The sequence below is a fragment of the Leptonychotes weddellii genome, chromosome 4, assembly GCF_054177405.1.
Source record: "Leptonychotes weddellii isolate Sample4059 chromosome 4, ASM5417740v2, whole genome shotgun sequence".
NCBI classification, from domain to species: domain Eukaryota; kingdom Metazoa; phylum Chordata; class Mammalia; order Carnivora; family Phocidae; genus Leptonychotes; species Leptonychotes weddellii.
In genome coordinates this window covers 18805615-18830036 of record NC_138372.1, presented here as the reverse complement: position 1 = coordinate 18830036, position 24422 = coordinate 18805615, and the positions used below count along the sequence as shown (strand labels likewise).

Below are 24422 nucleotides of genomic sequence, written 5' to 3'. Positions count from 1 at the left end.
GTAATTACAAAATGGGCAAAGGATTTGACATCTCCAAAGACAGAGATGGCCAGTAAACACATGAGAAGATATTCAGCATCATTAGCCATCAGAGAAATCCAAATAAAGACCACAGTGAGATGCCCGTACCACCTCATACCCACTAAGATGGAAATAATTTAAAAAAACAAAACAAGGGGCGCCTGGGTGGCTCAGTCGTTAAGCGTCTGCCTTCGGCTCAGGTCATGATCTCAGGGTCCTGGGATCGAGCCCCCCATCGGGCTCCCTGCTCAGAGGGAAGCCTGCTTCTCCCTCTCCCACGCCCACTCCCCCTGCTTGTGTTCCCTCTCTCGCTGTCTCTCTCTCTGTCAAAAAATAAATAAAATCTTTAAAAAACAAAAACAAAACAAAACAAGTGTTGGCCACGATGGGGAAAGACTGGAATACTCGTACATTGCTGGTGAGAATGGAAAAGGGTGCAGCCGCTGTGGAAAACAGTCTGGCAGCTCCTCAAACTGCTAAACATCAGATTACCTTATGACCAGCAATTCCACTCCCAGGAATACACCCAAGAGAAATGAAAGCCTATGTCCACGCAAAAACTTGCCAACACCAACAGTGAACCCTAACTATGGGCTTTGGGTGATTATGATGTGTCAGTGTAAGTTCATCAGTTATAACAAATGTACCGCTATGGTGGGGGATGTTGATCATGGGGGAGACTGTGCATGTGTGGGGGCAGAGAGTACATGGAAAATCTCTGTACCTTCCTCTCAATTTTGTTGTGAATTGAAAACCGCTCTAAAAATATTTTTAAAGAACTTGTACATGAATATTCATAACAGCATTCCTAATAGCTCAAAGTGGAAACAACCCAAATGTCTATCAACTGATGGATAAATAAAATGTGGAATATCCATATATCCAAGGAATATCATTTGGCAATAAAGAAAAATGGAATACTAACGCTACAACATAGATGAACCTTGAAAACATTACGCTAAGTAAATGAAACCAGTCACAAAGGACCACCATTTATATGAAATGTCAAGAATGGGCCAATCTATATAGACACAAAAAGTCCATCAGTGGTTGCCTAGGGCTATGAGTTGAGGGGGCTCAAGGAAAATGGGGGGTGACTGCTAAAGGGTACAGGGTTTCTTTTCAGAGTAATAAAAGTTATTTTAAAAATATTTTTTAAAGATTTTATTTATTTATTTGAGAGAGAAAGAGCACACAGAGGGAGAGGGAGAAGCAGATTCAGGGAGCCTGACTCGGGGCTCAATCCCAGGACCCTAGGATCATGACCTGAGCCAAAGGCAGACACTTAACCGACTGAGCCACCCAGGCGGCCTGGGAGTAATAAAAATGTTCTAAAATTGATTATGGTACTGGCTGAGCAACTTTGTGAGTGTACAAAAAAAACACTGAATTGTATGCTTTGTATGGGTTAAGTGTATGCTATGCAAATTATATCTCAGTAAAGCTGTTATTAAAAGACATTGATGATTGGAATTAGCAATGTGAAGGTCACAGGTGACCTTGACAAAGCAGTTTTGGTGCAGTGATGGGGACAAAGCTTAACCGAAGTGTATTCAAGAACGAACAGAATAACTGAAGACAGCAAGCACAGACATTTTCAAAGAGTTTGCTATATAGAGAAATGGGAGGGAGATTTTTGTTTTGTTTCGCTGGGCTTTGTTGGGTTTTTTAAGATGCAAGAAATTATGTTTTCACAATACCAATTATTACTTCCAATTATGTTAATTGGAGTGATCCAGTAGAGAAGGGGAGATCGCCAGGGTGAAATCCTTGAGCAGGTGAGAGGCAGGCGGTCTGGTGTGTAAGTGCAGGGGTAGCCGCAGAGAGGAGCAAGCAGGGTTCACCCCCAAGGCAGCAGAAGGGAGGCTAAAAATGAGGCACAGACCCAGTGATTGGGTAGGTATTGAGAGTCTATGGAAATTCTCCTTTGATTGCTTCTATTTTCTCAGTGATGCAGGAAGAAAGGTCCTCCATGGAGAGGGGGCAGGGAAGGAGGTGTCCAGGGTTGAGGTGCAGGGGAGAGGTATGGAACTGTGTCCAGGACCACAGCGGAGTGAAAGCAGCAGGTCATACAGTAGGATCTCCAGAGGGTTCTAAGGGCCCCCTGGAGAGGATGGAGGCCCTGACGTGATGTTCAAGTGAGACCTGTCAGCGGGGCTGTGTCCTTCTCCAGCGCCAATCAACTGTGGGTTACAAACGCACAGCTGGATTAACCAGGGTGTGGTTTTGCCAGGTGAGAGGAGCAAGGGGTTGAGGGTGTGTGCAAGGCAGTAATTACAATGATGGTCCATGGAATCAAAGCTGGTTAAGGAGGCTAGAAACAGTGGGGAAAAGGTGGGAGGATCCATGGATTGAAGGACCTGGGGAGTCAGGACCCATTGCAGTTGAGGTTCTAGAGGTAGTGAGCAGGAAAGACAGGAGGTGGTGTTAGGAGGATGGGATACTTGCTATTGAAATTACGCAGGGTACTGACAAGGTCCAGGAGAGTGCCTTGGCCATGAGGGGCTGAGGCAGGGTGGAGAACAAGAACCATAGAAGAGGGGATGGGGGAGAACCATCTTGATTTGGAGAACCAGAGGAGAGAACCATCTCTGTGCAATCGAACAAACCAAGTCATCCTCAGAGACAGGGCCCTGGGTGGGGCATGGGCCTGGGGTTCAGCAAGACCTGGGTGTGAAGCTTGTCCTTCCAACTGTGAGGCCCTGCATAAATTAGTTTGTTTCTCTGAGCCTTAGTTTCCTCTCATGCAAAGGGAGAAATCACTCCTTTGTCAAGACTGTGTTCTGTGGGCACCTGGGTGGCTCAGTCAGTTAAGGTCTGACTCTTGATTTCAGTTCAAAGCATGATCTCAGGGTCGTGAGATTGAACCCCTTCTGGGCTCTGTGCTCAACGGCTCAACGCAGTCTGCTTGAGATTCTCTCTCTCCCTCTCCCTCTGACCCTCCCCCTGCTCATGCTCTATAAATAAATAAATAAATAAATAAATAAATAAAGTCTTAAAAAAAAAAAGCGGGGTGCCCAGGTGACTCAATTGGTTAAGCGTCTGCCTTTGGCTCAGGTCATGATCTCAGGGTCCTGGGATGGAGCCCCATGTCAGGCTCTCTGCTCAGTGGAGAGTCTGCTTCTCCCTTTGCCTCTCCTTCCCTGCTGCTCATGCTCTTTCTCTCTCTCAAATAAATAAAATCTTCAAAAAAAATTGTGTTCTGAAAATTGAGTAAGAAACTGCATGGAAATTTCCTCATGTGGTTCCAGACACTGGGTGTTCAGTAATGTGGGCTGATCCCAGAATGCTTTTTTTTTTTTTTAAGATTTTTTACTTATTTGAGAGAGAGAGAGCACGAGATGGGGGAAGGTCAGAGGGAGAGGGAGAAGCAGACTCCCTGCTGAGCAGGGAACCTGATGTGGGGCTCGAACCTGGGACTCTGGGATCACGACCTAAGCCTAAGGCAGATGCTTAACCGACTGAGCCACCCAGGTGCCCCTGATCCCAGAATGCTCTTGTCTGGAGTCCCAGAGCAGAAGAGGGGCCAATGTGGACACCAACACTCTTCGCAGGACCCCTTCTCCTTCCCATCACTTCAAATCACAGGTGAATGGAAAAACCCTGACTCCTATTTCACTGCCATTTTACAGAATAGGAAACTGAGGCCCAGAAAGGGAAAGTGACTTACCCAAGTCACTACAACTCGGTTACCATAAAGAGTACGTTCCCCTTTAAAATCAGAGTCAGGATTAAGATGGGAAATATGCATGGGAGGGAAAAGGCTCATATATAACATTTGAATGCCAGATAGACTCTTCAGAAGGTACCCTGGCCATCGTTCCCCTCCATTCACTGGGACAATTAGAAGTTGGTCTTGGTGAAGGTAAAAACCGTCCTGAGTCTACTCCTGCTCTCTTGTCTTCCCTCTCCCCTCCCTACATTCCCGGATCCCCCACTCCTAGGGTAGTGATGTTCAGGTCCTGTGATTGGTCAAACTTTGGGCCGATTAGCTTTGGAATAGAAGTGTCAACAGAAGGGTGATTCACGGAGCATGAATTTGCTAATTGCTCTCCCTAGCCCAGACAGCAGGAAGGTGAGAGGAAAAGAGATCTCTAAGTGTCCTTTCTCAGAGAACCTGATTCAAGAGTGTGGGGCGGGCATAGCACCAGGCCATGCCCAGGGGGCCCTACCCCTGTGTAGTTCCAGCCCTAGCCAGTCTCCCAGACTCCCAGAAAGTCTGGCTTCCAGACTTCCAAACTTCCAGTTTCCCCCTATACAAAGTGAGAAGAGAGTGAACAAAATGATTGTCAAAGCCCCCCTCTCCCTCCAGCCCAGGCCTTTAGGGCTGTAGGGATGTGTGGCTGGCACCTTCTCTGCTGCTCTGGTTCTCCGGGGACAAGCACAGGGAGTTAGGGCAGAAGTGGATCCAGCAGGTGCAGCAGAAATGTCACCTCGTTGGGCAGGCTCTGTGATCACACCAACAATGGACATCAGTCTCTCCAGTTTTCTCTCTCACTCACTCACATATACACATGGTTGCTCTCTCTCCCATTCCCTGCTTTATTTTCTTCTTAGCACTATCTGAAATGTCTTATTTCTTTGTTTACTTAACTACTGTCTTTCTATACTAGAATGTCAGCTCTAGGGCAGGACCTTGCCTATCACCACCTCAGGGCCTAGCCCAGCACCTGGTACACAGTAGGTGCTTAGTTGGTTGATGAATGAATGAATGAATGATCTTGAGGGTGGTCCCAGGGCTGTGCCAAGCATGATACTGTGATCTGTGCCAACTCTTCCACGAGGAGCAGTTGGAAAATAGGGCTCTGGAGTCAGGAGACCCGGATTCAAGTCCCACCCTGCCAATTAGTGGTTGTATTACCATGTCACTTGACCTCTCCAAGCCCTGGTTTCTTCATCTGCAAATTGAGGATAATGATCCCACATCTTGAGCTGTATTTTTAGAAATTAGAGGTCCTGTGTGTAAAGTGACCTGGTACATAGTAGGTCCTCAGTAAATGTTAGTTTTCTTTCTTTTCCTTCCTCTGCTGGGGCCAAACTTCCTTTGCTGAACGCAGAGGGTTTGGAGACTCTGGGTTCAGCAAAGGAGGTTTCCCATCTATTTCTTCTCTTTCAAAAGAAGGTAAAGCAAAACAGCAAGCAACTTCACTGAGGACAGCACAAGGGACTTGCCCATAGTCACACAGCCAAGCAGGGGAGCTAGCTGCAGGTCCCCTTCCTGGGGGCCAGAGGAAGCCCCTGATCCCAGACAAAAGGCCAGCTTGCGCTGGCCTTCAGAAAGAGGGAGTGATTGCTCTAGTCTGAGAGTCAGGCTCCTGGGTTCTAGGTCCAGGTCTGTCGGAGACAAGCTGGTGACCCTGGAATGTAGTTTATCATCTGTAGATCTTGGTTTCCTCTTCTGTACATTGGGATTATTACTCCTTGCCAGGCCTGCCTTATAGAACGGGACACTATTAGAAGAATGATATTTAATCTAAGAGAAAATATTGACCAAGCAGACTCAATTTCTGAAATCCTGCCACAGGTACACATATTTAAAATCAGAAGAGGGGCGCCTGGGTGGCTCAGTCATTAAGCGTCTGCCTTTGGCTCAGGTCATGACCTCAGGGTCCTGGGATGGAGCCCCGCATCGGACTCCCTGCTCAGCGGGAAGCCTGCTTCTCCCTCTCCCACTCCCCCTGCTTGTGTTCTCTCTCTCGCTGTGTCTCTCTCTGTCAAATAAATAAATAAAATCTTTTTTAAAAAATCAGAAGAAAAAGTGAATTCAAAAGTAATAATAAGCCTCATCCCTCTAGGCTCTGTAAAGTGGGAAAGAAAAACATGTAAACATATTATTTCAACAGAATATATGAAAATGTTTTTGCCAACTATAAGTAATCCAATCAAAATTTAAAAAATATTATTGAACATCTTCTCTGGGACCGAAAAGGAAACTGGCTCAGAGCGGCTAGTGACTTGCCTGGGGGCACACAGGACCTGATAAAGCTGAGAAGCTGGCCGGAAAGACTTCCACCAGCTGTTTAGGAAGCCCCTACCAGAAGGGGCTGCAGAGGGGCCCAAGCCGCTGGGTGAGGAAAACCAACTCCCCATTTCCAGCTGCCCTCCATCCTCCAGCCCCGTAAAGGCCCTGGGTCTGCACAAATGTAATGGAAAGAGCATGCGCCACAGAGTCTATGGCCCGGGTTCAGCACCGGGGCCCCAACTCATTTGCTGTGTAACCTTGAGGGAGTCACGCCCCCTCTCTGAACAGTGTCCCCTCCCCTCAAGAGGAACGTTAACGCTGGCGAGGCTGTGGTTGACAAGGGCCAATCAAGAGGGCGTTAAATAGTATCTACCTCGGTATACACAGAGTTTGTTACCTTTCCTTGATTCTGGAAGAGCAGGAGGAGCGCTGTGTGGAGTTTGAACCAGCGGCGCAGTCTCTTCTGAAAATAACGGATGACCAGGACCAGGCCAGGCGACTTCCAAATTTCTTCCAGCGCCAAAAGGAACCCTGGAACTTCTTAGTGGTCCAACTCCGCTACAAACTCCACAGGTCACTTCCCTCCCGCGTGCCCCTGGAGGGCGCAGTCCCTTTAAGTCTAGGCCTGCCTCCGCCCGGGCCAATCACTGAGAACAGAAGTTCTTTAAGGACCAAAGGAGGGAATTCGTGGGACGCAGGGGGGCGGGGCAGGGGCGTGCCAGCCAGCCAATCGGAATCTCCCTGGCGACAAGTGACTCACGTGCAAAGCTCTGCTGACCAATGGCAGGGGGGTCGAGAGGCGGGGCGCTCCCACTGTGTGACAGCTGTCTGGACCAATGGGCATGTCGCCCGCGGCCTATAAGAGTCCGCTGGGCCCTGGGCTACAGGCTCTAGGGTCGGTTGGTCGTCGCCGTCGGAGGTGTGCCCTGAGTTTGCCTCGCCGTCGCTGCCACCCGGTCCCTGCAGCCGCGCCTCTCGCCTTGGCCCCGGCCCAGCCGCTCTCCCTGCCCTTCTCCCCTTAGCCAACCCCCCGGTTTCTGCCGTCGGGGCCCCGGGGCCGGGCTGATGATGCTGTCGGAGAGTGGAGCTGAGAGCCCGGACCAGGCAGCTGCGCAGGTGGGAACGGCCGCGGCCTCGGCGGTGGCCACGGCCGCCCCGGGAGGCGGCGGCCCCGACCCGGAGGCCTCATCGGCCTCCCTCGGACGGCACCTGAGTGGGCTAGGCTGGCCACAGGTGAAGCGACTGGACGCGCTCCTGAGCGAACCGATTCCCATTCACGGGCGCGGCAACTTCCCCACTCTGAGCGTGCAGCCCCGGCAGATTGTGCAGGTGAGCGGGCCCTGGGAGGGGAGAGGGGGTTATGGGGTCTCCAGCCTGCCTGAGGTTCTTGTGCTCGGAGGAACCCAGAGTCTGTTCGATTCTCTGGACTGGTAGGGAAAATGAGGCTTAGAGAGGGACAGGGACTGGAACTAAATCGCACGAGCATGGATAGTAGACCATGCTCCCTCCCCACTTGGCTTTCCCTTCTGCCTCTGGAGAGCCCGATTCCTCTCGAACCATTCACCCTGGCCCTAGCTAGGAAATGGGAGGAGAATGGGGAGGGACTTGGCTGCGGTGGTGCGCGGGGTGGGGAGGCCGGAGAGAGAACAGCCCTGCCTGCTCAGACTAAAGATACCAGGCAGTCCTGGGTGGGTAGGTGTGCCTGTTTGGGTTCAAAATAGGGTTTTTTTTCATCCCCAAATCTTCATCGTTGGGCCTAGCGCCCCCCCGCCAACACACACCCCTTCCCTCTCTCAAGGTTCTAGGGGCAGACTTTGTCCTGTGCTTCCACAGCCCTTGGCTCAAGAGACCCGTGGCTAAGTGGAAAAGCCAAGAAATCCCAATAAGGACTCGGTCCCTCTCAGCTGGGTTGTGGCAGGAGGAGATTAACTAAGCACCAAGCCAGACCTGGTGCCTGCATGCTGGAGGGCGACATTAGGTGTCCAGTTTAGGTGTTTCTCCCTTTCCCCAAAATTGGAAATGAAGGCTGGCCCTGGTGTCTCCTGAGGAGCAGGAAAAGAGAATTCTGGTAGCCCTCTCCCCTTCCTCAGACTCCCTTTTCCCTTTACCTAACTTTCAGCACCTCTCAAATTGCTCTTTCTGTATAACCTAGGTGCTGGCATACTCTGAAATGCCAGAATATAGTAATTATTGTACCCATTTTGTGGCTGGGGAAGCTGAGGCTCTAAAAGGGGCCGTGAGCTACCTAAGATTACCTAAAGAGGTGAAAATCAAACCGGGAGCATCATGAGTCTTCCTGGGAGCCACCTGCTGTAGGCTCAAGGTTTCCTGCCTCTTCCCCAGCTGTTAGACTCAACTTCTAAGTCTTAGGGAAGTCTTCTGATAAAAACCAGAAAATCCAGCCACAATTCCTGTGTATTCCTACCAGTAGATGGACTTTCTTTCTCGGGGAGTTATCCGCAGAAGCTAATGAAGCAGGCCACTCCCCTGCCTCCTTCTGTCTCAGTCTCCACTGAGGAGGAGGGGTGTCTGCTAAGGGATTACCTCGCCCTCCCTCCAAGGGAATGGGAGGGGGTGGGGGCAGATTCCCCAGGGCTGACTCACCCGAAGCCCCAGTGATGCTCACTGAGGCATTCCTCGGCTGCCCGCTGTCATGGGGTAATTAGGAAACCAGTTGAGGCTTTCCTCCCCAGGACACTCAGGTCAGCCTTGCAGCCCCAATTGCTGTATCTCCAGGACTGTTGTCCCAGACATAGGGGAAGGAGGAGCCCAGTGTGGAAACCCCTCATCAGGGACAAAGGGTGCTCTGGAGGGGAAGTCCCTGCCCAACTGCCTTTACTGGTGTCTGCTCTTTGTCAAGTCCTATTTGGGATACCAGAGCTATAGATGTGACTGGGACCCAGCGTCTCTGCCCTCGAGGTGCTCCCTGCCAGGTGGTGGAGACTGCAGGCCATTAGGAGCTGACTTTACAAGGCCATAATAGTACAGTGTTCTCCTGGATTTGGGTCAAAGATATCACAGAGCAGGGAGCAGCTGGCTGTGGTGGGGAGAGGGAGTGGAGACTTCAGAGCTAGCCTGGGAGGTCAGACATCCGGCTTCAGGGCCTGGACTATTGTCTGTTCCCTTTGCTGGGCCCAGTGTCCCCATCTTTTCCATGCTGATGGGTTGAACTACTCTCCCACACCCTTTCAGGTTCCAGAATCCAAAGGGAACAGGTACCTTCACTTGGCCTGTACAATTGCATCCCCAGGGACGAAAGTCCATCTCCTGGTGGGGATCTGCTGCTGGCAGCTTCACAAACTGTGGTGGGGGTGCTGGGTGTGTATGGGGCATGGATAGCGGTGCTTGGTGTGCATGGGGATGAGGGGCATCCATGCTGGCTATGTGCAGAGGTGGGGGGTGCCTGGGGGGGGTGGGTAGAGGGAGGTGCGTGTAGTGGAGGATGCTGGTTGTCCATGATTCAAGAATTAGAACCTTTCTTCCTCTGTACCCCCATAAGACTTTGCCTGCAGCAGCAATCTGAGCAGCTAGAGATGCTATTGTTGCTTGGACCTGAGCTAGAGGGACCCATTCTCCTGTAGGAGAGGTCCTACAGGAGAATGAGGTCCTACAGGAGGGTCCCCTGCCCATAGCTCTGGGAGGCCTGGTTCTAATTAAGTTCAGCCACTTCTTGGCTGTGTGACCTTGGATAAGTCCTTTGCCCTCTCTGGGCCCAGGAAATTGAATTAGACAATCTGATCTCTCTAGCTGCAGCCAGAGGGCATGCATCAGGCAGCTCCAGATTCGAGTTTTGTAAGCCTGCTGGCTGATAGCACCTACAGTCCCCCTGAAGATCTCGGCAGTGGCCCAGGAAGAGAGCGATTCTGGGGAGGCCCTTGGCACAGAAGAAAGGAGGGTGCAGCCACTGCCCCCTGCATGGCTGGAAAGTCTGATTCAGGAGGCTCCAAGCTGCCCTTCAGGCTTTGGGTGTGGTGGTGTCTGGGGTGCCCTGCCAAGCCGGCTGCAGTCACACCTGGGAGAGACAACAGCTGCCGGCTGGCTGACACAGCTGGCCCCACGGCCTGACGCAGGCCACTTACCAAGGGCACTGCCACCTACCCAGCAGGCCCGGAGCCATGCCCTGGGGTGAGCAGCAGCCTGGGAGCTGGAGCTGGCACTGAGTGAGGCTCAGTCAGCTCTACTGGGACCTGGGGAAGGGGCTGGCCTGCTCTGCAAGTCTGGTAGGGTCCTTGGGACAAGGTCTTGCCTGCTTCTCTCCTTGGCCTACATGGGCACAGCTGCCCGCTGCCAGGGTGTGGGTCAGAAGTCCCACAGGCCCGACTGTAGCCACTGGCCCCTTACCTCCAGCTTCCCCCGTCTGTCTGGCCAAGGCATCTCTCAACCCCCACCTTCCCATTCCTAACTACCTTGACTCTGGGCTTCAGTGACTGGAGGGTCGCCCTCACTTTGAAGTTTTGAGAGGGGGGATTAGAACCCTAGTTTCTGGTCTCTGCTCCTTCTAAACCCTGGGATGGCAATGTGATGGGAAGAGAGTCAGCCACACCTGGATTTGAAGGCACCTCTACATGATCTCAGGCAGATGATGACACTCCTGTGAGCCTTGGTTTCCCCATCTATAACTTGGAGATCATAAAGAGCTGTCCCCCATCAGAGTGCTTGGCTGGCTCAGTCAATGGAGCATGCAACTTTTGATCTGAAGGTTGGGAGTTGGAGTTCCATGTGGGGTGTAGAGATTACTTAAAAATAAAATCTTTAAAAAGAGAAAACAAAAAAAAGATCTATTCCCCATAGATTCTGGTGAGAACGTCCAGATGTTCAATAGGTGCCTAACTGATATTCCCTCCCCACCCCACCCCCCAGCTCCTCCCCACCATGTTCCTGATGGCCAGTTGCTTACCCCTGTAGCCATTACAATACCTTCCCCTAGTCTGGGTCCTCCTCCCGGAAGCCTTCCTAGAGGGAGCCGCCCGCCTCAGATTGCCCCACTGTGGCTTGCCTCCTCAGCACTTAAGTGCATTCTTTGCAGTAATTCCCTGAGAAGCGAGGAGGGCAGCCCAGCCCAGTGCTGGGCGCTGACTTGGCAGCAAGGCGGGGTTGCAGAATCACTCAGGGCAGGAATGCTGCCTGGTCACTTTCAGGATGGTGCCTGAAGTACGCTGGGTTGCTGAGAAAACTGGGCCCAGTTGTCTGGGCCCAGCTCCTTTCTTCTCCCCACATGGTCCTAGGCCCAGAGAGATGCCTCTGGCCAAAGGAACAGATTCAAGATGACCGGTCAGTTTGCTGGTCATGTTCCCGTGTCAGCAGACAGGGTCTGCTGCATCTCTTCCCACTTGGGTTGGGCACTGAGCGCTTCCTGAGATGATCACCCACCTCCTGTCCCAAGAGCAGAAAGGGTCTGGGTTTTCACTGCCAGGCCCACCACTTCTTAATGCCCCCACCTCGAATCTCAGGGGTCTCACCACTGCAAACCTCAGTTTCCTCAGCTCTAAAACAAGTGCAACATTTGCTTCACAGGGTCCTTGTAAAGATGAATTAAGCTGAATATGTCCTAGTCAAAAGAGCACACATGGACTGGAGAATCTAACTGGCCTGGGTTCAGTCTCCACCTGGCTACTCTCTGACCTTGGACATGTTTCTTAACCTCTCTGTGCCTCTGGTCCCCCATCTGTAAATTGGGAAAATAATGCCCAAATACAGGATTATTGTGAGGGTTAATGTAGCAATCCATGTGAACTGCAATTACATTCCTAACACATCTGAGCAGTTAGCATGCCTGGTGCAAAATGAAGTGTTTTACTTGCAGTTTTAGAGAGGTAGAATAGCGTAGTGGGTAAGACCTGAACTCTGAGTTTAATTCACCAGCTGTGTGACCTTGGGGAAGTTGCTTGGCCCCTCTGGGCTTCTATTTCTCCATCTGTAAAATGGGAATAATAGTACCTACCTCATAGCGTAGGTAATTGTGAGCGTTTATATCCTAATGTATAAACTGCTTAGATCAGGACCTGGCATTTAGTAAATTCTATGTATGTGTTTGCTGTCATTTGTGCTGTTCTGTCCGAGTCTTTCCTCCAAACGAGCCATTCTCCAGATTAAGAAATCAAAGCTTTAGAGGGTTGAACTACTTTCCAAAGGCATGACAGCTGCGAAGTGGTCACCGTGGTTGATGTTGGTGTGATTATTACGTGGGAGCCCAGCCCCTGACCCCTCTCGGTCCTGCCGTGTCTTCTGCAGGTGGTCCGCAGCCGCCTGGAGGAGCGGGGACTACACGTGCTGGGCGTGCGGCTACACGGCTCGGCGGCCAGCCACGTGCTGCACCCTGAGAGTGGCCTGGGCTACAAGGACCTGGACCTGGTGTTCCGCGTGGACCTGCGCAGCGAGGCGTCCTTCCAGCTGACCAAGGAGGTGGTCCTGGCCTGCCTGCTGGACTTCCTGCCGGCCGGTGTGAACCGGGCCAAGATCACGCCCCTGACGCTCAAGGAGGCGTACGTGCAGAAGCTGGTGAAAGTGTGCACGGACACGGACCGCTGGAGCCTCATCTCGCTGTCCAACAAGAGTGGCAAGAATGTGGAGCTCAAGTTTGTGGACTCGGTCAGGCGCCAGTTTGAGTTCAGTGTAGACTCCTTCCAGATCATCCTGGACTCGCTGCTGCTCTTTGGCCAGTGCTCATCCACGCCCATGTCTGAGGCCTTCCACCCAACGGTCACCGGTGAGAGCTTGTACGGGGACTTTGCCGAGGCCCTGGACCACCTGCGGCACCGCGTCATCGCCACGCGCAGCCCCGAGGAGATCCGCGGTGGCGGCCTCCTCAAGTACTGCCACCTCCTGGTGCGGGGCTTCAGGCCGCGGCCCAGCACCGACGTGCGCGCCCTGCAACGGTACATGTGCTCCCGCTTCTTCATCGACTTCCCAGACGTGGTGGAGCAGCGGCGCACGCTGGAGCGCTACCTGGAGGCCCATTTCAGCGGGGCCGACTCGGCCCGCCGCTACGCCTGCCTGGTGACGCTGCACTGGGTGGTCAATGAGAGCACCGTGTGCCTCATGAGCCACGAGCGGCGCCAGACGCTGGACCTCATCGCCACGCTCGCGCTCCAGGCGCTGGCCGAGCAGGGCCCGGCTGCCGCGGCCGCCCTGGCCTGGCGCCCCCCAGGCCCCGACGGGGTCGTGCCTGCCACGGTCAGTTACTACGTGACTCCCATGCAGCCTCTGCTGGCTCGGGCCCACTCCTATCCCACCTGGCTGCCTTGTAACTGACTCAGACCCTGGCCGGAAGGTACTGGGCCTTCCCCGATGGAGTGGGGCCTCCACCAGCGTGCAGGGGGTGTGACCAGAGACAGGCAGCCTGTGCCGAGTGGCCCAGCACTGCTGCAGGGTTGGGCCTTGGACTGAACAGACCAGACCCCGCCCATCCCCGAGTGAGCCCCCCCCCCCGCCCCGGTATTGATAGACCTTTGGGTTATTGCACCCCACTTTTGGACCAGCATATGGTGGGGTGCAGGGGCCGTTTGTCTTGGGGGTCAGTGGCCTTCAGGAGACAAAGCTTGTTTGGGGTGGTAGCCTCAATGCTCATCATCTTAGGCTGATTTCTGTGGCCAAGAAAGGGTCTTTTTGGGTAAGGCCAGCCCACTGTGATCCCAGCAGCCTCGGAAGCCCTGCAGCCCACACGACGGCTAAAATATGGTATGTTATAGGAACTACTCACTCTGGGTTGGGCCAGACCCTTAACAGGGCCTGGCGATCCAACCTGACTAATCACTGGGAGGAGGGAAACTGAGGCGGGAGGCGGCTACCTGGGTTTGCAGAGGGATAGGTTTAGCTCAATTCCCAAACACCCCTACCCCAAGCTGTCAAGGTGTGTGGGTGAGCAGAAGCCAAGCTGCCAGGGGTAGGACACAGCCCATGCCCCTTCTGGGGTGTTGCTCCCTTCCCCTGTGTTGTGAGGATCCCTCTGCCTAGGAGCTTGTTCTTCGAAGAGTGCTGGGCCCAAAGTGGCCACAGTCAAGTGCTCCCACCCCACTGACCTGGTTACAGGGTCTTCACTTGGAGGAAGGGAACCATGCCCAACCTCCTCTCCCATCCCTCTGGATTTGTCACCATTTTGCACTCTTAACACCTGCCAATAAAGATTGTCTACACTAAACCTAGCACCATGATTTCTCCTGGGGGAAGGACCGTCCATGGTTTTGGGGGCCCCGGCTGCCTCTCCCAGCCTGCGCCTGGCCTGCATTGTAGGGCAGGGACATTTGGGTGGCTTGGTGTCTGAATCCTGGGCTATGGCTGGGGAGTTGCCCCTCCTTCCCTCAACACCAGCCCCGGCTGGAGAACTGTGCCAGGAGCGCAGCTCTACACGTGGGACGTATACCTGCAAATTGCCTCAGCAAGTCTCTTGTTAAAGAGTAAATATTTCAGTATTTCCTACCTGAAGTCCTGATGACCCTGGGCTTAGCCTAACACTCCAGTGCTCAGGGCTGCTTGACCCCAGCTCTGCCCACCCAACCCCACTCTTTCTCAGGAAGCAGGTGGAAGACAAGCTGAATGTGAATTGGAGACCCCTTCAGTAGTGGCAGCTGAGACTGGGGAACTTCTAGCATCCTCCAGAGCAAGAGCCCAGGTTTGGCCTCCCTACCTGGGAGGGAGGTTCCATCAATCCTCTGGTTCCCTCTCTTACTCCCAAGTGCTGATGGGCACACTCTGGCCTGCTCTAAACAGGTCCCCTAGAGGGGCAGGGTTGTTCCTTTCCAAACCTAGCTGGGGCCATGCCCGGCTCTCGGGGAGCTCTTCCCTTGGGGCATCAGCCAGTCACTGGCCTGGACGCTGCCCACTGTTTATCCAGCCCCTTTGATCCAGGGATGGCAAAGCCCTTAACATATTCCACCTCATTAGTGGTTTCTGAAGTGGTGGCTTTGATGGTTCCAGCCAAGCTAAAAAAAACAAGGCCTCAGAGGAGCCCCCAGGTGACCTGGGTGAGTCCGTCCACCTCACCTGCTCAGTGAGTTCCTGCAGGGCTCAAAAGGGCTAGAAAGGTGAGTGGAAAGACTTTCTTGGCTTGGTGACTGAAAACAGCACCCCCACACACACCCTGGTTGTGCCCACCCAGCTAGGGGCCTGGAAGAAATTGTTTCTCCCAGCTCCTGATGTGGGCATGAGGGGACGTTTGCAGTATATAAAGCACGCAGGTTTAGCCTGCTGGGGTGGGCAGGCGGGTTCACCTGGATGTGCTTGTTTCAGAACGTAAGAAAGCTAGACACCCACAGGATGTGTGTATACTGCGTTCAGCCCACCGTGTGCCAGCGAGCCCTGTAGGAGCTGGAATACATCGGCAAACAAAAGACCAAGATTCCCGACTCTTTTGAAGATTACACTCTAATACGGTAGACAGAAAATAAATTAAATGATGTGGTCTTATAAGGTCAGTGATGCTTAAAAGTATGTGGGAGGGTAAGGGATTGGAAGTGCTGGGGTATGTGACTTTAAAAAGTCAGGGTGAGGGGCGCCTGGGTAACTCAGTTGGTTAAGCGACTGCCTTTGGCTCAGGTCATGATCCTGGAGTCCCTGGATCGAGTCCCGCATCGGGCTCCCTGCTCGGCGGGGAGTCTGCTTCTCCCTCTGACCCTCCCCCCTCTCATGTGCTCTCTCTCTCAAATAAATAAATAAAATCTTAAAAAAAAACAAAAAAGGGTGAACCTCATCCAAAGGGTGACATTTGATCCAACAAAGACACAAAGGCAGTGACTAGCAAGCCCTGCGATGTCTGGGGAAAGAGCTTCTGGGCAGAGGGAATCTGCTGATGGGCACATGCTCCCAGCAGGCATGTCTGGGGGGACACGTGTGCCTGAGGGTGTCTGGCTCGCCTGGCACAGTCGTGTGTGCTCGCCACTGCTGGTCTGCAACACGCACGGGCGTGAGATGTAGGAGAGCGTGAGCCACGAGGTCCCAGCCCGGGCTGCCATTTCTGGAGTCTCACTCCAGGCCAGGCACCAAGCCCAAGTCCTCACGGTCACTACCTCTCACTTCATCCTTGAGAGAAGAGCGGTTATTATTTCCACTTTACAGACAAGGAAGCTGGTGCCAGAGAGGTCGAACAGGTGTGGCTGGCTCCAGGGCCATTCCTGTTAACCCCTGCGCCCTCCGGCCCCTGCGTGTCCTGTACGTGTTTGTGGCGGGGCACATTTGGCATGCGACCCTTTGTGCTTCTGTGCATTTACCATTTTGTGGAGGCCTAGGGCGGCGTAGCAGTGTGGCGAGGGTATATTTTCTTGATGTACACGACACCAGCCGTGGCTGGTGGTGACTACGTCAGAGACCCATGGTGGCAGCAAGTGTGCCTGTGGGCGTGTTTGGGGGTGCTGCAGGGTTTCTGGGTGTGAGAAAAACAGTGACTCAGTGGCCGGCATTGTTCTCGCAGGGACAGTTCCTGCAGCCGTCTAAGATGCCAGGACAGGGGCGCCTGGGTGGCTCAGTCGTTAAGCGTCTGCCTTCGGCTCACGTCATGATCCCAGGGTCCTGGGATCGAGCCCTGCATCGGGCTCCCTGCTCAGCGGGAAGCCTGCTTCTCCCTCTCCCACTCCCCCTGCTTGTGTTCCCTCTCTCGCTGTCTCTCTCTGTGTGTCAAATAAATAAATAAAATCTTTAAAAAAAAAAAAAAAAGATGCCAGGACAGGCAGAAATCAAGAACTGGGAATCAGAGCCAGAGAGGGGAAAGCTGAGGGAGGAAAGCCCACCCCTCCCACCCCACAGGGCTCCCCCAGCCACAGTCCACCCGCCCCTTATGGGCCACGGTGGGTGGGGGAGCTCCAAAGGGAGAAGAGGCACTGCTGTGAACTTTGGGGAGCAGAAGACATGCCCTCGGCCAGCGACATGTCCCGCGCTTTCCACCCGTCTCCATGCTTCCAGCCCCAGGAGGCTGACCTCTGCGGGCTGTGCATCAATGGCTCCCTTGTTCTCAGCCTTCCTGTCGCGTTCAGCCAATGAGAGGAGACGGAAAGGAGAATGGGGTGTTTATTCCGCCTGTTCCCTCCCCACCAGGCTGCCATGGCTGGCTGCATCTCTCAGCCAAAGGCCACTGCTCCTGTCGAGGCGCACCCCTCCCCCTGGGAAAGGCTCCCCACTCTTGCTAGCCCCAGAGAGCTGCACCATCCCTTGGCCGGTTCTTAAGGCCACCGTTTTGGAAATAATCCCTTTTGAAATCTCTTCCCAGTTTGAGGGTGCCCTGTGTCCTGCTGGGGCCCTGACTGACACACAGGCCCCCGTCGTCACCAGCACAGTCACACACAGTCCTCCGCGGATCAGCACGCCACCATGTTATCACAAGTGTGTGCCACCTTCTCGGGGCACACAGTCCCATCCCCCAGCTCCCTCATCACATCCTTCACTGGGGGAGACTTCGTGCAGAGGGGCAGCCTGGAGCCAGATCAAGGGGGAAGCAGTCTGCCAATCAGTCAACAGGGCCAGACTGCCAACCAAAACTACACGGAAGCTGCTCAGGGAACTGCCAACCTAAAGAGTCATGAGAGACACGCACAAAGGAAAGGCAGTAGGGACACTTGCAAAGTAAACCTCAAAATCACATGCCTTTGTCTCACATTATTGAAATTTATTCTTCCTGAATGTATAAATCAGGGGACTGAGTCAATAGACATTCATTTTGCAGAATACAAGTTCTGGGTTGTGTGTGAGTAAATGTGCCCCCCCTTTCCCTTTATTATCAGGATATTTGAATAAATATGCTCCCTGTTTTCATTTAAAACTTTGCTTTGAATTTTTATGTTGCTACCACCTCTCCCTGAGAAAGAGGTGCCCCTCCCGGTGGAGCCAGCAGCTGATCATCTTTCTGAGGGGCCACAGGCACACCCCTAGTCAGAGAGGACAAGGACAGTGGGGAAGGGAAACAGGGATTTCTCAGACCAACGTTTCCCCTCAAATAGGCCTCCCAGCGTTGTCAGAGTGAGAAGCCATGACATCAACCAAAATGGGGACCCCAGCTGCACTGTGACTTAAGAATGACGACTATATTTTAAAAGAAATCCCTTTCATTTTCACATTGGGAATGTTTGCTCCTTTCTTAAATAATCTGGTTGCATCTCAGAGGACCTGTCGTAACATTTCCAAGCATACAGTGTCAGCCAAAATCAAATGTGGCTTAGATAAGGAGATTCAGAGTATAGGCACCTTCCCCAGAACCCAGCACCTTGCTACCATTGAGTGCAAGGCCCCTGTGAAGGGAGGACGGTGCCAAGATTGCATGGGATCAATTCGGTTGTGTAAGGTTGCGGGACGTCTTCCTGAAGGAGATGCCCAGGGCAGGAGCAGAATCCAGGAGTCCAGATCGGTAGAGTGGAGGCTCTGAGGATCTGGGAGGAGCTGGAAAGAATCATTTCAAGAGCTTTAATTACCTCCTTCCCACAGCCACCTAGCCCCACCCAAACCCTTCAACATCCGCCTCAAGAGGGGCCATGGTGGAGAGAAGGTACAGGCAATATTATGAAGCAGGGTTCCACTGGCTCCTGCCCTGGAAGGGATGGGGGCTCCTGGGATAAGCAGAGGTTCCCTTGGGCCTTTGTCCTTGGCTGGGATCCCCATTGGTCTGAGCAGCTGGAATGGAATGTTCCTGGGAAGAAAGCCTGCCCCTCCTCCACCTCTCCCCTTATGGAATTCCCCAGGGCCCACAGTAGGGGGGAGAAGGAGGATCGGTTCCAGGGATTCCTGATATGGCGATGCTCCGGGGAAGCAAAGGCCCAGGCTGCCTGGGGGCTCTGTCCTAGCAGTCTCTCCTGGGTTAGGCAGATTGGCTCTATCAAACATTTATGAATCTCCACTATGTGCCAGGTGCTTAGTGTGACCTCTCATTCAACAGTCAAGTTATCTCCTCTCCAGTTCCCAATAAGACACACCACACACACATACACACAGGAAACTGGCCCAGAGAAGGGAAGTCATTTGCCCAAGGTCTTCCAGCTGAGAAGTTACATGCAAACACTGAATCCCAGATGTCTTATTCCAAGCTTGGGGCGCTTTCTGCCTCCACCATGGAGCCTGTCCTCCTCCTCCTCTGCCATCCAAGGCTCTCTGCTCTCCTTGGCACCAAACATTCCAGCCAGGTAGGCAGGGAGAGGAGGAAGCCCTCCAAGGCAAGCCCAGGCCCTGAGCCTCGTTGGCCTGCCCTTGCCTGAAGCCAGATGTGCTGACTCAGTCTGACTCACCCCCCAGAGCCCAGACAACCAGGGTGGGGAGCCAGCTTCTGGGGGTGTGCCCAGACCTTGGTGGTGGTGATTGGGGAGGGGGGTGCACCTTCCGCCACCCTTCCAGCATCTCATCACATCCCTCCCAGATCCGAGGACCAGGGGTCACGGTACTCAGACTTAAAGGGTAAGAACCCGGAAACCCCCCAAATGGAGTCCTTACTAGCCTGATAAATGAAAAGCCACACAGACTAATGTTTAAAGGACCCCTCATTTACAGGTTCTAGGTCCTTGGGCAAGTCACCTGCCCTACCTGATCCTCAGTTTCCTCATCCATGGAAATGGGGATAATAACCCCTACTTTGCAGAGTTGCTGGGAGGATTATAACAGATAAAGGGTGTAAAGTGCTCAGCACAGTGCCCAGCATGGAGGTGGTTAATATATTCCAGAACCAAGGAACCTGGCCAGGGTTCGGTCAAGGACTAATGGAGGAAGAAATAGGCTGGAGATCTCCCAAATTTCCCCAGTGCCTCCTCCCCCTGGCGGTAAAGCAGGGAGCCTCTCTTTTATCTCTGAGAAGCCTGGGCTATTGGGTTTTCTCTAGGGACCTGGCAGGAGGGAAAGATGGGGGAGGCCTCCTTAAGACTGCCCACTACGGGTTTGGAGCACCGTAGCTGTGACCTGTTTAAGCTTCGTCTCTAGGAAGCCAACCTGGCCCCCAGGTGGCTGCAGAATGTGATGTTCCGATCAATTATCAGTGTAACATCTCTGAGGAGCGAAATGACTACAGCCTTTCACTCAGACGGTGACCGCCCACAGGGGCAACATTTTTGCAGTTAAGTCTTTCTTGATGGACCTTCCTCCGGGGTCCGGGGCCGGGCCCAACCACAGGCCCAAACTTGCGCCCCTTCTCTGAATGACCGCCACGCCCCGCTCGTTCCGCCAGACCCTTAAAACTCAAGGCCTAGGAAGGCTGGGCAGGACGGGAGGGGGCTGGTCGGGGGCGGGGACCCCGGGGACCCCAGGGGCCAAGCCTGCTCCAGGCCACGCCCCCACGCCCCGGGAAGCAGCCCCACACTGCCCTCTGGTGGCGCCGCCCAGAGACGCCTTCACTGGGCTAGGGCCCTCCAAAAGAGGGAAGGGCTTATCCAGGGGAGGGGCAAGTTCTAAATTAGAACCCTGAACTCCCTCCCAGCCCCAAACGCTGTCCTGAAGGATGGCTCCTGTTCTCATTTCCCTTTGCTGAAATCCCAGATTCACTGCTGGCCATCGAAGTTCTCAAGACCGCCAGGGCTGGGGCCATCAAGAAAGTGTTCAGGAATCTGGGGCGGGGCGGGACGAGGCGGGGGGTGGGGGGCATGTCAGTCACCAGTCCAGGGGCTATGGTTATTTGTGAAGGCCTAAAAATAGCCCTCCAACAACACAACTTGCCCAGCCCCAGAGGGTCTCCTGGGATAGTGACTGCCAGGGAAGGCTGCCTGGAGGAGGGCTGGGACACGAACCCTTAAGAGAAGAGCCCCTCTGAAATCAGTGCTCCTTCTTGAGCCCCTGGACTGAGTAGATAACAGTGTTTGTTGACTGAGGAGAAAACGGAGCGTCCTAGAGGGGGCTGGGTGGGCCAGACAGGGGTGGGAAAGTGACTTTTATTAGTTGGCCGAGGAGTAGTGGGCAGAGTACTGAACTATGAGCTGGGGTTCAAGTCACTGAGCACCGTGTTCCCCAGGTCAAGGCCCTTGGTGAGAGGCAGTGGGACATCTAGAAGGGGGGAAGGGGGACAGAGCCACCTGTGACACTAGGACCAATCTCCATCTCCCACACACATGCATCACTTTCTCCAGCAAGAGCCATCTCTAATTGCTCACTCCCTGCCCCCTCCAAATCAGGACAAAGCTGACGATAATAAATCCCAGAGAAAGGCAACACTACGATGGCACAGGGCACTTTACACCACTAGCTAAAAGCTTCTCTGGACCAAGTGCCCCTCTCCCGTACAACGCAGAAAACCAACAGTACTGGCTGCATCCCAGCGCCGCAGCTTGAGCTCCTGTCGCCTCCAGGACGTCCGTTTTCTCTCTGGGCCTCTAGACCCCGCATGAACTGAGTAGCTTCAGAAGGTTCTCCCTCTCCACGGAGGCCAGAGGATGCCAGGGCCCCTCACTGCTCTATCAGACTCCCTGAGACCTCCTCCTGGACTGCCCTTCCCCAGCTAAGCATGGGGTTTGGAAAGGCCTGGATGTTAGAAACCAGCCCCAAAGTTTGGTACCTGAGGAGAGGAAGAGGAAGGGCTGATGAGAGTCGGGGGAGGGCCCTTGGGGCTCTGCCTTTCAGAACAACGCACCTGACCCTCAAGACTCTAGGATTCAACCAGATTCCTGGGACTCTGATGTTCTCATCCTATTCTCTTTTCCCTATTTCCAAGCCCTGACATGAGGGAGGACAGCTATGTTCAGAGAGGGACTGAGGAAACTGGCCCAGAGAGGAGGCGGAGTTGTTCTAGGTCACACAGCAGACAGGCTGGACAGCTCTCTGTAGCCCTGCCCCTGGGCAGGGAGGAGACACATGGGAAGGACACACACAGGACTGGGACCTAGTTCTGTCCAGTGCTGGCATGTGACCTTAACACTCTGTAAAATGAGGACTTTAAATCAGCTCCTGGCTCCACCAGTAAAAGCAGTGCCTGTTTCTAGGTGTGATTTAAAAGAATAAGCAAAAAATAAAATAAAAATAAAAATAAATAAAAGAATAAAGCATTCCTCCGTGACTTAAGGAGGAAGAAGACCTCTGCCCTGTGTTAACCTCACTACAGCCCTTCCCAGAAGTGAGGACAACCACTTCGCGGACTGGCGAGGGAGGCTGCAGTCCAATCAGCAGATGAGCAGCAAAGCAGCAGCCAGGCAATTCACAGCTGTGGGGGGTCCTGAAGGGCATGCGGACAGGAAGAGAAGTCAATCTCATTCCAGATCTGGCCCTTTAAGGCCCCCCTTTCTAGAAGCAGATGACATACCTGCCCCCTTGGGGCCCATTAAAGGATGTAACCTGGCTTCATCCCTGGCAGAGCCACCTTAGAGACAGGTTGGGAGGGGGGCCCCTAGGAGAGCAGGTGAGGCGTTAGAGACTTACCAAACACCCACCCTGGTTATCTAAGTCAGGATGTACTCTTGGCAAAACTGCTTGAGAGCATAAGAAAAGATCTGTCTCCTAGAAGTGGAAGGGCCTAAGGATGATGGAAACAAATCCTCAACCTCTCTGGGATGCCATCCCCTCAAATGGGAAACAGGGGCTTAGGAGAGAATTTAGTGGTACATCGTTGGCCCAGCCCCCACCCCATCCTGGGACCTCATTATTCTGTCCTCCCCGAAGGTGTGGAGCTGGGCAGTGCCAGAAAGCCAGCAGTCTCAAGGGCAAGGCTCTTCTTACAGCCACAATGGACCCAGGAAAGGCAACGCGGGTTGGGGGTGGGGGGGAGGGCGTGGAGGAGGCCTGCGTCAGCGCAGGTTCCAACTGGTAAAAGTTTGCGGGCAAACCCCTCCTGGAATCTGAGCATCTTCAATTTATCCAACTCTATAATGGGGACTTGGATCGCTTCTCGGCCTTTTGGCTAAGATCAAGTGTAGTATAATGGGGACTTGGTGCTACCATCTCACTCCCCAGGAGGGCTGGGAGAGACAGTTACAAAGTGGCCAGCTTTATTAGGGACCCAGCGGACTCCAGAAGCCCCAGGGAAGGGAGATCCGGGGCCCGGCACCACCCCGCCCCGCCCCCTCAGACGCACCAGCCGCCAAGACCGCACCTCAGCCTCCTTCACTGGGCCCCTGGCCCCCCGACTGTTTCTTCTTGGGGTCCATCAGTCCTTCCATCCGCGTCGGTGACGCCGTCCATCCAGCCGACGTCCCAGTCCGTCGGTCGGCCCCTCGGCGATGGCCTGTCGGGGGTGGCCAGGGGTCCCGGCGCTGAGGTCAGCGCTGGGGGGAGGCGGGGCCGCGGGGCGGGCTTCGGCGGAAGGGCGAGTCGGGCTCGGGGCCGTGGCCCCGCCGCAGGCGCCCGGCGCCCCAGGGCACGCAGCCACCCAGGCCTAACGCCGAGGCGAGCAGCGCCGGCGGGCGGCCCCGGCGGCCGCGGCGCGGGCCCTTCTTGAGGCGCGAGCCGTGCGCCGCCAGGTAGAGCTCGGCCTGCGCCACGCCGCCGCTGAGGCGGCCCAGGCTCTCGGCGCGGTGCGCCAGGCGCAGCTCGGCCGCCAAGAAGACGCGGTGCAGCTGCAGCACACGGCTCTCCAGCTCCGACACCAGGCGCCGGTGGCCCTCCACCTCCAGCAGTCGCCGCCGCGCTTCGGCCAGCTCCAGCGCGCGGCCCCCGGCTCCCGCCGCCGCCGCCGCGCCCCCTGCCGGCCCGGTGCCCCCCGCGCCTCCGTTAGCGCCCTGGCGCCAGCGCTGCAGCTCCTGCCCCTCCGCCGAGCCCACCCACGCCGGGGCCGCGTAGGCCGGCGGCGAGACCTGAGCCGGGGTCGGAGTCAAGGTCGGAGTCGGGGGCGGGGGCTGAGGGGACGACAGGAGCTCCCGGGGCGGCGGCGGCGGCGGGGACCCCGGTTCCGCGGTCCCTTCCTGGGCCCCCGGGCCGCAGGCGCTGATGCGGCAGCCCGGCATCCCCCGCCCCCCGGCGGCCCGCAGCTGTCTGTACGCGGGTGTGGCCAGCTGCCCCCGCGAGGGGAGGACCGACGCCGCGCACGCGAGAGCGATGCAGCGGCAGCCCCCGCGCGAGCGGCGGGTGCGTCTTATAGCACACGGGGCGGAGCGATGGGCAGCACAGCCAGTCAGAGACTGGCATGCCTGAACCCGCCTCCCCGGCCCCGCCTTCTCAGGACCCTGCCCAAACCCTGCAGGTCCCTGGTCCTTCGTTCAGCTCCGCCCCCGCCCCCCCCCCCAGGCATCCGGTCCCCATCCATCTCCCCCCCCCCCCAGCTTGGGGTGGAAAGAGGACCGCGTCTACTTTGGTCTGGTCCCTGAGTCATAAGCTCTGGTAGCTGATGCTTAGAAATCATGGACTCCAGTCACCTCGCGGCGAAGGGTGGGGCGGGGCCTGAGGCCACACTGTGTGCCAGTGAGAGTCTGGACTAGAACTCAGGAGACTTGACTCCTTGGGCAGTACTCCTGCCCCTACGGCACGCTGCCCCTTGGCCGAATCGGTTCTGCCTGGGCTGGGCCACAAGTCTCGCCAGGACCCCTTCTCCAATCTCCCTGGGTCACAGCAATTGCACTACTGGGTATTT

The 24422-nt window shown here is 54.8% G+C and overlaps 2 protein-coding genes and 2 long non-coding RNA genes across 6 annotated transcripts in view; 2 read left to right on the top strand and 2 right to left on the bottom strand.

Annotated features, from left to right (window-relative positions):
* Positions 1 to 6862, bottom strand: part of LOC115943046 (uncharacterized) — a 13516-nt gene extending 6654 nt beyond the window's left edge. The window contains exon 1 of one of the 2 annotated variants that reach the window (XR_014144752.1): positions 6381 to 6862. This is a non-coding gene — a long non-coding RNA (uncharacterized LOC115943046). The remainder of the gene's footprint in view (positions 1 to 6380) is intronic. The other variant, XR_004077645.2, reaches the window with a different exon arrangement.
* Positions 1 to 24422, top strand: part of LOC145721212 (uncharacterized) — a 229064-nt gene that overhangs the window by 118093 nt on the left and 86549 nt on the right. The gene's annotated exons all lie outside the window — the stretch shown is intronic.
* TENT5B (terminal nucleotidyltransferase 5B) lies at positions 6874 to 14120 on the top strand. The gene is made up of 2 exons (XM_006739547.3): positions 6874 to 7312; positions 12215 to 14120. Exons 1-2 carry the CDS (start codon positions 7049 to 7051, stop codon positions 13232 to 13234), a joined length of 1284 nt encoding a protein of 427 aa, XP_006739610.1. The 5' UTR covers positions 6874 to 7048; the 3' UTR covers positions 13235 to 14120.
* On the bottom strand, positions 17553 to 24047 carry LOC115943048 (TMF-regulated nuclear protein 1). Of its 2 annotated transcripts, none has more exons than XM_081817819.1 (2): positions 22932 to 24047; positions 17553 to 18340 (listed from the first exon to the last, which is right to left on the bottom strand). In XM_081817819.1, the coding sequence occupies exon 1, from the start codon at positions 23797 to 23799 to the stop codon at positions 23116 to 23118; it is 684 nt and encodes a 227-aa protein (XP_081673945.1). In that variant the 5' UTR covers positions 23800 to 24047; the 3' UTR covers positions 17553 to 18340; positions 22932 to 23115. The 2 variants fall into 2 exon arrangements, with proteins under 2 accessions (XP_081673945.1, XP_081673947.1); XM_081817821.1 differs by having other exon boundaries at positions 22950 to 23955.